Consider the following 14913-nt stretch of genomic DNA (forward strand, 5'->3'; position numbering starts at 1 on the left):
GCTCATGTTGGTGATGCTTTTTTCGTCTGTGAGAGATGCTGGCATAGGCCTTATAGTGTATCAGATCATGCTTTGGTGTGGTGCACTCTGGATTTGGGAGGAGCAGGCAGTGACTTGTATCAGTGGAGGTTTCCTCCGCAATTATATTGGGATCAGGCTTTTCAGGAGTTTTTGGTTCGTAAATGGCAGGAGTATCAAGTACATAATAAGGATCGTATACAGCAGCCTGTGCTTTTTTGGGAAGCAGCCAAGACAGTGCTTAGAGGGGCGATCATAGCTTATTCTTCCTTTTTAAGAAAAAATCTAGAGATCGGGAAATCTTGAGGTTAGGAAAATTAGTGGTTATAGCGCGGAAAATGTACGGTGAGCATCTGACAGCGCAGGCGAGAAGTTCTCTTCTAGCGTTGCAACAACTGTTGCCGAACTTCTTCATGACAGGGCGAAGAAATCAGTGTTTTAAAAAAAAAATATATCAACTATATTTACATGGGAATAGGTCCGGGAAGTTGCGCTCTCATTTAATAAAACGTCAGGAGGATCCCGCACTGTGTTTCCGCTAGACAGGGGGGAGGGAGTTCGAGTGCGGACTGACCGGGAGATAGCGGAAACTTTCCAACAATATTACCAAAAAACTATACGCTAGCCCGATAGAAAAGCCTCTGGAGGATGACCTCTAGCTTGATGATTTTAGATTTACCCTGTTTGGGCAATGGTGATATTGATAAACTTAATGCTCCCATAGCTGAGGATGAGGTGGCTTTGGCAGTGCAGCAGAGTGTTCTTTTAAAGTCGCCAGGTCCGGATGGGTTCCGAGCAGAATCTTATAAAATCTTTTGTCCCTCCGTCATCCCTACTTTGCAGTCTTTCTTTACTCCTATTGCAACAGAAAGAGACCTGTCGATCTCTTCAATTGGCTAATGTGATAGTGTTGTTGAAACAGGGGAGGAATCCGGACAATCCATCTTCTTACAGGCCCATTTCGCTTCTCAATGTAGAAGCCAAGTTTGCAAAAATTTTGGCTAATCGTATGGCTAAGGTGCTCCCTGCTTTGATAGAGGATTCCCAAGTGGGCTTTGTTCGAGGGCGTACTAGTACACATAACTTACGGAAGGTTTTTATCTCCATGGAGCAGGTTGAGCGAGTGGCTAAACCCTCTCTACTTGTCAGTTTTGACGCAGATAAGGCATTTGATCTAGTGGATTGAGGGTTCCTTTTTGCCACTCTACGCAGGTATGGATTTGATGGCTTCTTCCTGGATGCTGTTGGAGCTTTGTACTCGGATCCTGTGGCATGGATCCAAGTGAATGGCTTGACCTCGTCGGCCTTTAGGATACATCGAGGTACACAAGGTTGCCCCCTTTCGCCATTGCTTTTTGTTTTGTTGTTAGATCCCTTGGTTAGGAATATTATCAGTAATGGAGACATTCAGGGGGTTCGCATAGGAAGTTGGGAGTTTAAGCTGTTGTCGTTTGCGGACGATTTGTTGGTGCATATTGTGGAACCTCAGACATCTTTAGCGGAATATGGAGATTTTTCTGGTTTTCGGCTGAATGTAAACAAATCTTTGGCACTACCTACAGTTCCATCAATTCGGGATGCCAGGAATGGACCTTTTCCCTTGAAGTGGGAAACTACCTCTTTTTGATATTTGGTTATTCAGTTACCTTTTAAGACTTCTATGTTATATCAGGTGAATTTGCCATTACTTTTGGAGCACACTAAAGCACGGTTTAGCTCAGTGGATGCATTTTCCTTTATCGATTCATGGCAGAATACAGCTTTTTTTTTTTTTTTTCCAACTCTTTTTTTATTATAATTTTATCATACATTGTAATGATACTTCACAGTACAGCTTATCATCTCATTGAACATCTTATGCTAGACCTAACCCTTCCCATCCCATCCTCCCATCCCCCCCTCCCCCCCGTATCATGGTGGTGCTACTTGCTGATCCTGAAATTGTTCATAAGGTTGCCATAGTTTGCCAAAGGCTCCCACTCGCCCTCTTCTGATGGCTGTCAATTTAGCCATTTGATACATAATGTCCAGTCTCTGCAGCACTCTTTGTATATCCGGCGGTTGCTGCTGTTTCCAGTTTCTTGCTATTGCTATTTTGGCGACAACCAGATACTGTGTCGCTAGCCTATGCTGCAGGCCTGTCGTTGATGCTGGCTTGATGTGTAGCAAACAGTTTTCCGGCTTACAAGGATATGGCCGCTGAATCACTTTAGTTATCAATGAGGTAATTGCCCTCCAGTAGTCTGTTATTTTGGGGCATTCCCACCAAATGTGCATAAATGTCCCCCTAGCTCCACAAGTCCGCCAGCATTCTGCTGATACCTCTGGGGAAATGCGATGCAGTCTCTCTGGTGTATAATACCACCAGTAATAGATTTTATAGCCATTCTCAATTAGAATACAGCTTTTTAATATGGTCCTATTTCCTAAATGGCTGTATACTCTCCAGTTGTTACCTCTTAGAGTGTTGAGACGAGATTTAACTGTTTTAAGGAAGCTCTTATCTCATTTCTGTTGGGCAGGCCGCAAGCCGAAAATGGCTTTTAAGCATCTGATTGGTGCCCTTAAATATGGGGGATTGGGCCTTCCCGATATGCACCTTTATAATTATGCGTGTCTTCTCCGTCATCTTGGTGACTGGGTTACTTGAAGAGCGGAATTATACACTCAGACTATGAGAGAGGGCTTATTACCTGTGGCATATTAACTCGTTGTTACACAGTGCGAGAGCGGATTTACCACCAGCTTTGCGCTAGAGCGTGATTGTCAGTTCAATGAGACAGACGTGGCGGTATCTGGTACCATTGTTGGGAGGATAGCTGGAGGTTTCTGACCAACTACCGATCTGGGGCAACCTGGGTTTCACTCCAGGTATGATGGAGCTAGTTTTCAGTGCTGGGATGCTAAGAGAATTACCTTGATACAACATGTTTTGGATGATGGAGGTAGGATGCTTTCCTGAGACTCATTACAGGCAAGGGGAGTAGTTGAGCCTAAAGATTTTTTGGCCTATTGTCAAGTTACAACACTACATTTGTGATCTTTCTGGGTCGGCTCTGTCTTCGTCGCTGGGGGAAAGGTTAACAGGTTTTTTTTTTTTTTTTTTTGACAAATTAAGAGACCTGGGGCCTGGCGGTTTCGGGTTTGCATGTGGCTTTGAGAAGAGTCATTCTGAAGAAATCCCTGGAAGAACTTGCCCACAGTTGGGATTTAGGGCCCTCAGCAGTTTCTCTTGATTTTTATAAGTTGATTAGGAGAATTCCGGAAATTTTGGTGAGTGTGGAAATCCGGGATTGTCAGTTTCGCACTTTACATAGGGCTTATTTTACGCAGGAACAGAAGTTTAAGGCTGGGGGCTTAGAAACTCCTGAATGTCAAAAATGCAGGCAAGATACTAACTTCTTTTTTCATGCTTTCTGGGACTGCCCGAAGGTTAAACGCTTTTGGAAGGAAATAGCAAGGTACATGGAGAAGTTATTGGATCGGGTGCTTTTTGATCAGGTTCCGAGGCAAAAGTAACCAACATAGTTCTCTGTGTAATCACATCCAAAGAGGTTTCCAAAAAGGAGGCGAGATTCATATTGTCCACTTCTCGCTTATGAGAAGGATCTTCTGTAGATCTTCCTGAACTCCAAATATATTGGGCTCGTGTAATAGGAGGTAATGAGTCTCCAGCCATCCCCAGGACCTCAATTAAATATTTCTTTACCATGTCTATAGAAGAAATCAAAGGTGACCTTGGGAAATTGAGGAATCTCAAATTAAGTCTTCTAACCTGGTTCTCCAGGTATTCTAAGCGTCAATGTAAAACATTCTTATCCTTAATTGAGGCCTGGGCTGTGCCAAGGGTCTGTGGCGCCCCCCTGCAGAAGATCAGTTGGCGCCCACCCCCCCCCCCCCCGCAGACGAACAGTTGGCGGGCGCGCGCGCCCCCTCCCCCCCCCCCCCCGTGAAAATGATCGCTGCCCTCCCGCTCCCATGTCCCAACTGCCCGCCCTCTTCTCCCCCCCCCCCCCAAAGATCCCTTTTAAATTTACCTCCGTCTGGCAGCGAAGGCGCAGTGTCAGTGAAGGAGGCAGCGCTCCCGACGTCTCTACTAGTCTTCCCTTCGCTCAATGTCCCGCCTTCTTCTGACGTCATTTCCTTGACGTCAGAAGAAGGTGGAACACTGAGCAAAGGGAAGACTAGTAGAGACGTCGGGAGCGCCGCCTCCTTCACTGACGCTGCGCCTTCGCTGCCGGACGGAGGTAAATTTAAAAGGGATCTTGTTGGGGGGGAGAAGAGGGCGGGCAGTTGGGACATGGGAGCGGGAGGGCAAGGTAAGCATGGTGCGGCGGGGCGCCCCCCAGAGGACGGTGCCCTCCTGCCTTGCTTACCTCGCTTACCGTGTTGGCACGGCCCTGATTGAGGCAGCCTCTACATTCCCCAAGGTCTGTATTCTGGTTTCCAAACATTCAACCTTTGAGGACGGCTGAGCAGTTACCTGTGCTTGATTCAAGACCATATCATAAATAACCTTAATATTTTTAGAATTCCCACTCATCACAGTCATTGAAGAAGAATGCATGTCATAAGTAATATCCCAAATTGACTCTCTCTATAGCTGGTTTAATTATCCCTTGAGGTGGTAAAGGGGAGGGAGATTGACGTCCCATCTGAGAGAGAGTGCTCACAATTCCAGAGGGCAATATCTTCGAGGCAGGATCTGTTGGAAACGGGCCTCTTTTACTAGTATTCTATAATGGTATCAGCGCATTTTATTTCACTGTTAAATATTGTAATTTCCTTTTCATGTGCTTTTATTTTGGCTATAATATATCATAAACTGCTCACACTTTATAATAGGCGGCATATCAAATTTTTAAGAAACTTGAAACATAATTGTCACTTTCTTCCAGCAGGGGAGAGAGAGGAAGTGAACATCATACGAGACGTGTGTCGGGAGGTTGGCTCTGTTAGTGACGTTGTCTTTGATCTTCGCTTTAATCCAGACGTTTGTTCATCAGGTACCTGTTGGAACAGCCCTTGGTTTACTTTTTACACTGGGTCGCTGGTGGTTCTGTAGGGGGATCTCCAGTGCTTTCAAGGGAATCAACAAGAACTTTTTACTTGTGTGCCACCAATTTCACATCTGCCTCAGGTCAGAAGGGAACTTTAAAAAATGGGCTGCAGAGGACCCAGGTTTGATTCCTGAATCGGGCTTCTGTCCATTGGTCGACTAGGGCTGGGGTTGCTGTGGAGGCAGCTTCATAAAATATGGTAAGAAAGGAAGTCATCATTGCACAATGGTGACATCTGTTGTCCGGAATTTGGACCTAGGAGGAACTTCTGAGCCCCCCAAACCAGCTTACATAATGGTGGTCTAAGTTGATGGTCTCAATATTCTACACTATATTAAAAAAAAAAAAAAAATCCTACCATCACAATTTGCCACTAACTGGCCCCGAGACTGATGATCAGAAGCAAATGTAGGTATTAGAGGCTATCTGCGCTGTACTAGCGCCCACGTTTGCTCCTGCCCCATGATCAGAGCCGGCGAGTGCATGAAACAACGAGCTTCCCAGCTCTATCCACAGGTAGCTTGCAAATGCATCCTAAAACAGGACATTTACTATTCCACCCCAATGCTCAGTAGGCAGTGCGCCAAACAATGGCGCTGCTGTCCTGGCAAACCCTACGCCAGCTCGGAGCTGGTGTTAGGGTTTGCAGAACATTGGGGAGGAACGGGGAGCCCTGTCCAGCATGCTGGCAGGCTCCGCATCCCACCCCGGACACAAGGGGCTGGAGGTCTGGTGGACCTCCAGCCCCCCTGGTACCTTCCAGCGCTGCCTCCAAAATGGTGGCGCCCTGCCCAGTGCATCCTGGGATGCACTGGGTGGGTCTGGGGCTTCAATTCAATTAATTTCTTGTATACTGCTAATATCCCCTTTCTAGAGTTCAGTGCGGTTTACATTCTAGGTGAGAAGAAAGCAGATAGTGTTAGTGTGAAGTATGAGAAACATTAAAGACCACTAGATTAATGCATGAGACTAAAATCATTAAGGGTTCCTTTTACCAAGGGGCGTAGGCGCCTACACGCAGCTAACATGTCAAATTGTTACTACCACCCGGCTACTGCATGCCCCGGGCAGTAATTCCATTTTTTGCATGCGCCCAAAACATGCGGTAGAAAATATTTTCTATTTTCTATCGTGGAGCACTTACCCTGCGGTAATGGGCAGTTGGCACACACTGGAAAAACTTACCGCCTGGTTAGTGCATGAGACCTTACTGCTAAGTCGATGGGTATTGTTAAGGTCTCAGGCCAAAAATGGACGCGCGCTGGTTTTTATTTTGCTGCACGTCCATTTTCCGGCACAGTAAAAAAAAAAAAAAAAATCTCTTTCCAGGTGCGCTCAGGAAATGGACCAACTCAGGCCATTTTTGGATATGCCTTAGTAAAAGAGCCCCAAAGGAAAGGATAATGGATGATACAAGGAGGTAGAAGCCATGATGGATTGTTATGGGTTTTTAGCCTCTTCCTGAAGTTGAGGTAGCTGTTTTCTGTTCTGATGGGAATAGGTAGAGAGTTCCATATTTTGACTCCAAGAACGGGGAATAGAGAGCTGAAAATCTTCTCATTTCTCATTGTCTTTTGGAACAGTGATGTTAGCATCAGTTGTTGTTGTTTTCAGTCTGTTAGACTGGACCAGATATAGCAAAACATTATTGGCTTTGATCCAGGGGCGTAGCTACGTGGGGCCACGGGGACATAGGCCCCCACAGATTACGCCCTGGCCCCCTCTACATTTGACCTGCCCCGCCGCCACATCAGGTACCTTGTTTGAGTCTTCTTCAGCGCCGGTCAACTGCGGCGCAGATGATCACACAACGAAGGCGCCGGAGTCGACCGGCGCTGAAGAAGACTCTTCGGCTGGTGGGGTTTGGGGACCCCCGCCAGCAAACAAGGTACCTGATGTGGGGGGGGGGGAGGGGCGGCGGGGGGTTCCAAAGTGGCAGTGGAGGGGGGGGGGAGGCGGCTAAACAGTGCCCCCCTACCTCGGGCTCTGGCCCCCCCTCCCACCGAGGTCTGGCTACGCCCCTGCTTTGAGCATAATGGCGTTATTTCCCGTGCTGTTCTGACTTCCTTACCATACCTCTAGCCCTGTCTGGGTGTTGGGGGGGGGGGGGGGGGAGCTCCTTGCATCTGTATGTCTGACAGGTCTGGGCTGCTTTTTTTTTTTTTTTTTTTTTTCGATCATAGTGGAGTTATTTCCCCGCGCTGTTCTGGTGCTACTTTTACAACGCGGTTTGGAACAGTGCGGGGAAATTGATCATCGAGGCGCGAGTTCTCCCCTCGGTCCTAGAGATGGTCTCTCCCCAAAAGCAGGCACAGTGCTTTGTAAGCTTTTTTTTTTTCCCCCAAAGCAAGAGACCTGTATACTTAAGATTGCGGGGGTCCCTGAACAGGGCCGCCGAGAGGGGGGGACAGGGGGGGACAAAAGACCCAGGCCTCCGGGGGGGGGGCCCCGGCACCACTGCAGTCCGGCCCTCCGTAGCTCCCGGAACTAACCTGAAGCGCCTTCACGTTCGCATCGCAGCAAGCAGCAGTAGGGCAGGCCACTCCTTCCTTCCGTGTCCCGCAAGGGCGGGGCACGGAAGGAAGGGATAGGTCTGCCCTGCTGATGCTGCTTGCTGCGATGCGAACGTGAAGGCGCTTCAGGTTAGTTCGGAGGGCCCGGTGGAGGGGGGGCCCGGCGACTTCGGGTGGGGAGGGGCGCGACGCGACCTTGGGTGGAGGGGGGGCCCGGGGGCGGTCTTGTCCCGGGCCCGGCCACGGCTCTCGGCGGCCCTGTCCCTGAAGCAGCTAACAGCAAAACAATCTGTCAGGACCCTGCAGTCCAGTTTGAAAGATAAGTGTTCGTGTTAATTGTTGGGACATTGAGACATTGCAACATATATTTTTTGATTTATGGATTTAAAGAATATTCACATTGGAGAGCTACATATCTTTTTATAATTGACAAAGTGGCAACTTCATAGTGCAACGATTGATAAGCCAAGAGCCTCAATTTTAGGGTCGGCGAACCCAAATTGGTGTCTTCGGCATTTTCTGAGCACATCCAAAAATCTTTTTAAAGTAGATTTTGGAGTTTATATTCAGTTTGGCTGTGGGCTATTTTTGAATGTTGCACTATATTTACTGTTCAGCCATGGTTAGGTTTTTGGGTTATCTATTTAACGATCAGTGGAAGACATTGGTTTCTAGATATGATGATTTGGCACCTTTTTTTCAAGCACAAACTTGACTTCAGGAAAGGAAAGGGTTCTTTCTATCCTGCGCGCATACACTGTTTTTTGGCTGGGATTTTTCAAGTTCAGTTTGACATTTGGCAGCTTTATTCCGATTATCATTGCTTCAAATGGAGTTTATTGGGATACAAGTGTGCTTGGTGCATATTGTAGAACTGGCAACATCAAGCTCCTATATATATATATATATATATATATTTTTTAGAGGGCGTTCCTATAAGAAAGATACCTTGAAACACAGATGGCTCAGCAGCTTCTAGCCTGACGAGCAGGAATGTATCAAATTTATTTTCCCTTTCTCTTCTAAAGTTGTGAAATTCCCCGAGTCGGAAAAAGAAGCCAACCAGTTACAGAGACGTCTACTGAAAGAAGCGTCCGCCTTCCTTCTCTCCGTGCAGATCCCGAACTTTGTAAGTCGCAGACAAAACCAATCACAGTGGCAGCTTGCTTTGAGAGCGTACTGAATAGTGTCCGAGGAGAATGAACTGGACTGGGCTGATTTAAATATTAGCAGAGGACCTCAGGTCCTGGAACTTCCGCCTTGCTCATGTTCAGAAGGTGGAAGAAGCCAGGTTTGTACAAAGTAACCCAATGAAATGTGACCAGTTTATTAGCATAGAAAATGGAGTCTGTTCTATACTTGAACACATGATTTTATATTTAAATCTTTTTATTAAAAGTATAAAAAGGAACAATATGCTGTGCAACTGTTGTGTGTAAATTACAAATAGAGAACAATAATAACAATGAGCAGCTATAATAACCCTCCTTCCCACCACCACCCTCTACCCTTCCATCCCCAACAATAGGTGATTTCTACTACACCAAGGAATCCTAATTCACACTGTTAAAATGTCCAGGGGTATAAAATACAACCCGTTATTTATACCCTAGAGGGGAAAAATATGCCCTATAAAGCACTGTTATGGCTTTTTAATCTGTAGATAAATAAGAAGTCATCAACAATTTCAAGATTCAATCTAGCTCTCCTGTCTTCCACAGTCCTTCCTGGAATAGAAGTTGTCTTCTTAGAAGATGTGCTGGTAGCAGGATGTACAGGATCTCCCATGCAAATTTTGCTAGTTGTGGCCAGTATGTTTGCTTGTTTTTCCAAATTATCAAAATATCTTTGTAGGCATCACTCAAACATAAATAACAGTCCAGTTCATTAACAGGCTTCAAAGTAGAAAATGACAAGGGGACAAAGTTTGTCCCCATCCCGGCAGTTACTGCGGTTCCCCGTCCCCGTGTCATTCTCTAGTATGCATTATACGTATTAAGTCAATTAGGACACATTAAAAACCATAGTGCACATCAGAGTACTATTAAAATGTGTGAAACTTACAAAAAAAAGAAAAACCACATACCTAAAAATCGGGAAATGTTGTGGAAAGAAAGGAAACCTAACTGAGTTTTGTTTGCCTGTGTACATCCTAACTCTTCCGCGCTAAACTCATTGCAATGCTGAACCTGGTATTGACCAGAACACTCAGAGGCCCTTTTACTAAGGCGCGCCTAAAAGTGGCCTACGCATGTTTTGGACACGCGCAGGTCCATTTTTCAGCGCGCATGGAAAAAAAAGGCTTTTTTTTGTGGCTGAAAATGGACATGCGGCAAAATTAAAACCAGTGCACATCCATTGTCAGCTTGAGACCTTACCGCCACCCGTTGGCTTAGAGGTAAGGTCTCGTGTGCTAACTGGGTGGTAAGCGGCCAGCGTGCCTAAACTGCCAATTACCGCCGGGTAAGTGCCACGTGCTACAAAATAGAAAATGTTTTCTACCGAATGTTTTGGGCGCGTGTCAAAAATGGAATTACTGCCCGGGACACGCAGTAGCCGGGCGGTAGTTCCAATTTGATGCACGTTGGACGCACGTAGGCACCTAAGCGCCTTAGTAAAAGGGCCCCTCAATTCCACGTCATTTGGAGCAGTATGTGAGTAATGTTTGTAGACCTGGACCCTAAACTAAAATGTTGCCATGGTAGTCCACCAACATCTGTAATAACACAAGGAAATAGTCATAGCTGCCGAGAAGGGGGGCAGGGGGGACAAAATTCCCCGGGCCTCCAAGGGGGGCCCGGTGCCGCAGTCCCACCCGCCCTCCGTCATCGACCGTCTGCCACCGGGCCGGGCCCCCTGCATTGAAACCTCTGTGTGAAAGCGCTGCAAGCAGCAGGGCAGCAGATCGCCTCCCTTCGGGCCTCCTTCCCTTCCTGTGTCCCGCCCTCATCTAACGTAACTTCCGCGAGGATGGGACACAAGGAGGGAAGGAGGGTCGAAGGGAGGCATTCTGCCTGCAGCGCTTTCACACGGAGGTAAGAGGCGCTGTGATTTCAATGCAGGGGGCCCGGCCCGGTGGCGGGTGGAGGGTGGCAGCAGCGGTGACCTGGGGGGGGGGGGCTGGGGCCCCGGGGGCGGCCTTGCCCCGGGCCTGGCCCAGTCTCTCAGCGGCCCTGAATACAGTTGTATCCCCGCTACAGACTAGTTCCTTGACCATGTTGTGTATTTTGCCGCTGTTTGAAGAGCACGTTTAACCCTGAGGATATGGTAGCACAGAAGAATTGTGGGATCACGTTAGGGCTCATGAACGACACAGTGTTAGATTTTTACATTGAGCTTTTTTCTTCTGCTGGATTAGATAAAGGAGTGTCTGCACTATGGGACCGTTCCGCTGGACGGGGCTACGCTGACGGAAGCTCTGCACGCACATGGGATCAACATCCGATACCTGGGAGCTGTGGCTGTGGTTCTCGAGCAGTCGGCAGATGGACACCTTCTAGATCATATTTATGTGGGTCAAGTATATGCAAAGATCGTGGAAAGGCAAAAAACTATGAGCAAGGGAAATGTGATGACCATATCTTTCCAAGGCACTAGGGCTCAACCAGGCTAGATTGTAGTCTTTGGCTGCCAACTCCAGAGTACGGTAGTGTGGTTGCTCAGCAGAGAGCCTCCCTTTAAACATTTTACTTGCAGGACCTGTGTGCAAAGTACCAGTGACCTGCCAACAACCCAACAAGGCTAAAAATTCCTGGCCTCCTTCATGGTGGGATCAGTCTGTTTCTAGTAAGCTGCTGACGTGCGTTGGGCATGATCCAATTGACCTCTGGTATATAAACTATTATGCTCCAGTAAGTTTAATTGTATTCAGGGCCAACCCAAGGGTATCTGACAGGTGAACCTCCAGACATGTGCTCCCCTCCCTCCCCCCCCCCCCCCCAAAACAAGCTGTCCAGCATCTCACCTTCCCTACCTCCTCTTCCCAAGGTGTTCAGTGGAGTAGCTTCCTTTCCCTACCTCCTCTGGGGCAGCACCAAGGCAGCCATCTTCTTGCCTAAACAAGCCTTCATCATGGCCAGCATGGGGTCTTAAGCATTTGTGCATGCTCAAGGTTGGCTGGATCTTGCCGCTTCTTAAGCATTTGTGCATGCTCAAGGTTGGCTGGATCTTGCCGCTTCTGAAACAGGAAGTTTGGAGGGGGCAGGACCTAGCAGCCTGGCCCCATGCTGGCTGCAGTGAAGCTTCTTTAGGTAAGCTGATGGCTACCTGAATGCCACCCCCCAGTTTTTGCCGCCCCAGATAGATACCTGGTCCATCTAGTGGTCGGGCTGGCCCTAACCATGTTAGAGGGCTCTCTCTGCCTCTTCCTCCATCCCTGTTAGCTGCTACAGCCCAGACCACCAACTGGGGACCCTCACAGCAACTAGATAGCTTCCAAAGATAGAGGAGGGGGAGAAAGAGATGTTGGTAATTTTCAAAGGCTGTCTTTCAAGGAAAGTACCAAACCATGTTGCATAACCTACAAACTGTGGTTTTCCACCCTGTAACAGTGGCTGCTGCCTTCAGTGGCATGACTTAGTCATTAGGGGAGTGAAAGAGCCCCTTGCCACCTGTGCTGTGTACGCTGCTTGGGGAGGAAGGGAGCGGAGAGGAGTGTGGTGTTCATTCATAGGGTCTTTTATTAGAGATGATTGGATTATTTCCTATTAACTTAATGGACACTCTCGCCCCAAAAAGCTTGGCTCCTCACCACTGATACAATTTTGTTTTCTCTCCAGAGAATTGTAGTTGGCGAAATCGTAACCCGTTCCGCCAAGAAAATACTCAGAAGATATCTCCAGGTAAAAGCAAGAGAAACAGAATTGTGTAGTAGCCAGGAACATAAATATAATTTAAGTGTATGCAAAACGTTCGTGCTGAACATGAACCCGCCGGAAAAATTACCTGGGCATATGGGGCTGGATTCAGTGAATAGTGCTGAGAATTGGGTGGGGGCAGGGTGCACGTAACTTATAGAATACGGTATCTCTGGCATACGGGCGCACACATATATATAACAGCTTTATGGCTGCTGTAAGTGCTCACGTCTAGCCGCATATGTGTATATACACCTGGTTACGTTGATATTCTATACGTGAAAGCTGGCACCTATAGTTGTATCTGCCTGTGGCAGAGACATGACACCTGTACAATTTCAAGCTTTGTGCAAAGGAATGTATTCACTCCCTGTAGATGTGAGGTGCAAGTCCAATTACCATATATACTCAAATATAAACTGAGATTTTGGTTAAAAAAAAAAAACCACATCAAAAATGTATTCTCTGTTTATATTCGAGACCTACCTCCCTCCCATCCTCATGATTTCAGACATTCCTACCATTCCTTCCCTCGCTGAGGGGTCTCTTCTCTGTCGCTGCCAGCCCCCTCCCCCGAACAGGTACAGCTTTTCCCAGACCCTCTGGTAGGCTGCCCCAGGCCTAAGGTACCTCTTTGGTCTAGTGGCACATTGGGAAAGGAGCAATCCCACACTCGCTCCTGCCCATGCTCTCTCCCTAACGTGCCACTAGACCACCAGAGAGGTACGGTAGGCCTGGGGGGGGAGCGTCCCTTCTGTTTTCAGAAACCCTTTTCCTCTAGAGGGAAGAAGGGATTCAGTGGTGTAGGCTAAAAGCAAAGAGGCGGCACCTTCAGAGCAGCCACTCTTCTCCCACCCCCACCCCCAGGTGCTATTTGAATATCTGCAGGGCTTGTGCCATTTTGTGCTGCATGAGAGAAGCCTGACCCCTCCAAGGCTTTAAAATATTCTCTTTTCTCAGCGGTGTACCAAGGGCAGGGTGGTGGGGGTGGTCTGCCTTGGGTGCATGCTTCAGGGGGGGGGGTGCAGGGAGCAGACGTGCAGCTGTTGGCTCTGCCAGTTCCCTGCTCCCTCTGATGTTACTTCCTTTTCCGAAGCAGGGAATTGGCAGAACAGACAGCTGTGTGGCTGCTTCCAACACCCCAGGCGGTAAGAGCAGTGCACCCAGAGGGTGTGTGGAGATGATGCGCCGGGGGGTGGGGGGGGAGGTGTGCAGTAGTGATCTGCCCTGGTTGGCAGCTGACCAAGGAACACCACTGTCTTTTCTGGATAATTCCATCACTGGCTTCCCTGCTGTGACTTTTCTAGCAAAGGCTACCGGTTGCTGAGGATTTATGGTGTCTTTAGCAAAATGTAAAGGAGGTTCTTTAATTGCAGGGGACGGAGATGTCGGCCTTGTCGGCAGCAGCCAGTCACTTTCTGAACTGTTTCGTGAGCTCCTATCCTAATCCTGTGGCCCATCTTCCACCAGATGAGCTTGTGTCCCGCAGACGCAAAGGCAAGAGAAGACTTCGGAGTACAGAGAGCGCAGACGCCACAGTTTGGTCTAGCCTGACACCACTGGAGTTGTGGAAGCAGATTAAGACGGAATCCAGTCACAGCTTTCATTTTTCTTTTATCTGGTATGGGGCGCTGGTTCATCATATCTTAGAAACGGCTCGGGTAGAATGGGGAAACACTTCGAAATCCTCTCGAAATTACCTCAACCTGCATTACCCCAACTGCAAAGGACTCAAGTATAAATCCTCGTATGATTCCAACTTCTCCTTCAAAGGCAGTCAACTCTGGAACGCCCTTCCCAGACCCATCCGTTCTATAAAACAAGGCCTACAAAAATAATCCTTGATGAAACAAACTACTCCGTATACCACCCAAACGCTTTAAAACACCTCTAACACGACCTTACCTAATACCTTCTAACTAATTCCTCTTCCACCTTCAGTTTATTACCGACTGTATCTAAGATTATGTAAGGACTATACCATATTAACACCCTGTAAGCCACATTGAGCCTGCAAAAAGGTGGGATAATGTGGGGTACAAATGCAATAAATATAAAAGACTACCTACCCTTCAGAAAATCGCTGAAAACCCATCTATTCAAGGAAGCTTATCCGAACGCCACGACCTAACCCTACAAACCGACTTATTCATCACCTGATCCTGTGACAACGCCAATGACTCAGACCACGCCTCCTCTAGCTTTTCCCTATGCTTACCCTGATCCTATTCCCTGATTATCTTAATCTAGCCTAAAACTAGCACCTCCTCCTATCTCCTTTACCCCCTCTCTCTTATAATATTACGTATCTACACATCCCCGTTACTCTGCCAAGCTTAGCCTGCTCTCTGTACTATACTTTGTAATCCTACTACTATGTAAGCCGCATTGAACCTGCCATGAGTTGGAAAGCACGGGGTACAATTGTAACAAATAAATCCTGGTGGGACAAAATTGAAGTCGCAA

At 47.6% G+C, this 14913-nt stretch overlaps 1 protein-coding gene across 3 annotated transcripts in view; it reads left to right on the plus strand.

Moving 5' to 3' along the window:
- LOC115479550 (clustered mitochondria protein homolog) overlaps positions 1-14913 on the plus strand; it is a 92428-nt gene that overhangs the window by 41823 nt on the left and 35692 nt on the right. For 2 of the 3 annotated variants that reach the window (XM_030217512.1, XM_030217515.1), the window contains exons 12-16: positions 4917-5024; positions 8620-8720; positions 10950-11102; positions 12370-12432; positions 13824-14068. In XM_030217512.1, coding sequence (XP_030073372.1) covers positions 4917-5024; positions 8620-8720; positions 10950-11102; positions 12370-12432; positions 13824-14068 — 670 coding nt within the window. The remainder of the gene's footprint in view (positions 1-4916; positions 5025-8619; positions 8721-10949; positions 11103-12369; positions 12433-13823; positions 14069-14913) is intronic. The other variant, XM_030217513.1, reaches the window with a different exon arrangement.

This window comes from Microcaecilia unicolor, chromosome 11, assembly GCF_901765095.1.
Source record: "Microcaecilia unicolor chromosome 11, aMicUni1.1, whole genome shotgun sequence".
NCBI classification, from domain to species: domain Eukaryota; kingdom Metazoa; phylum Chordata; class Amphibia; order Gymnophiona; family Siphonopidae; genus Microcaecilia; species Microcaecilia unicolor.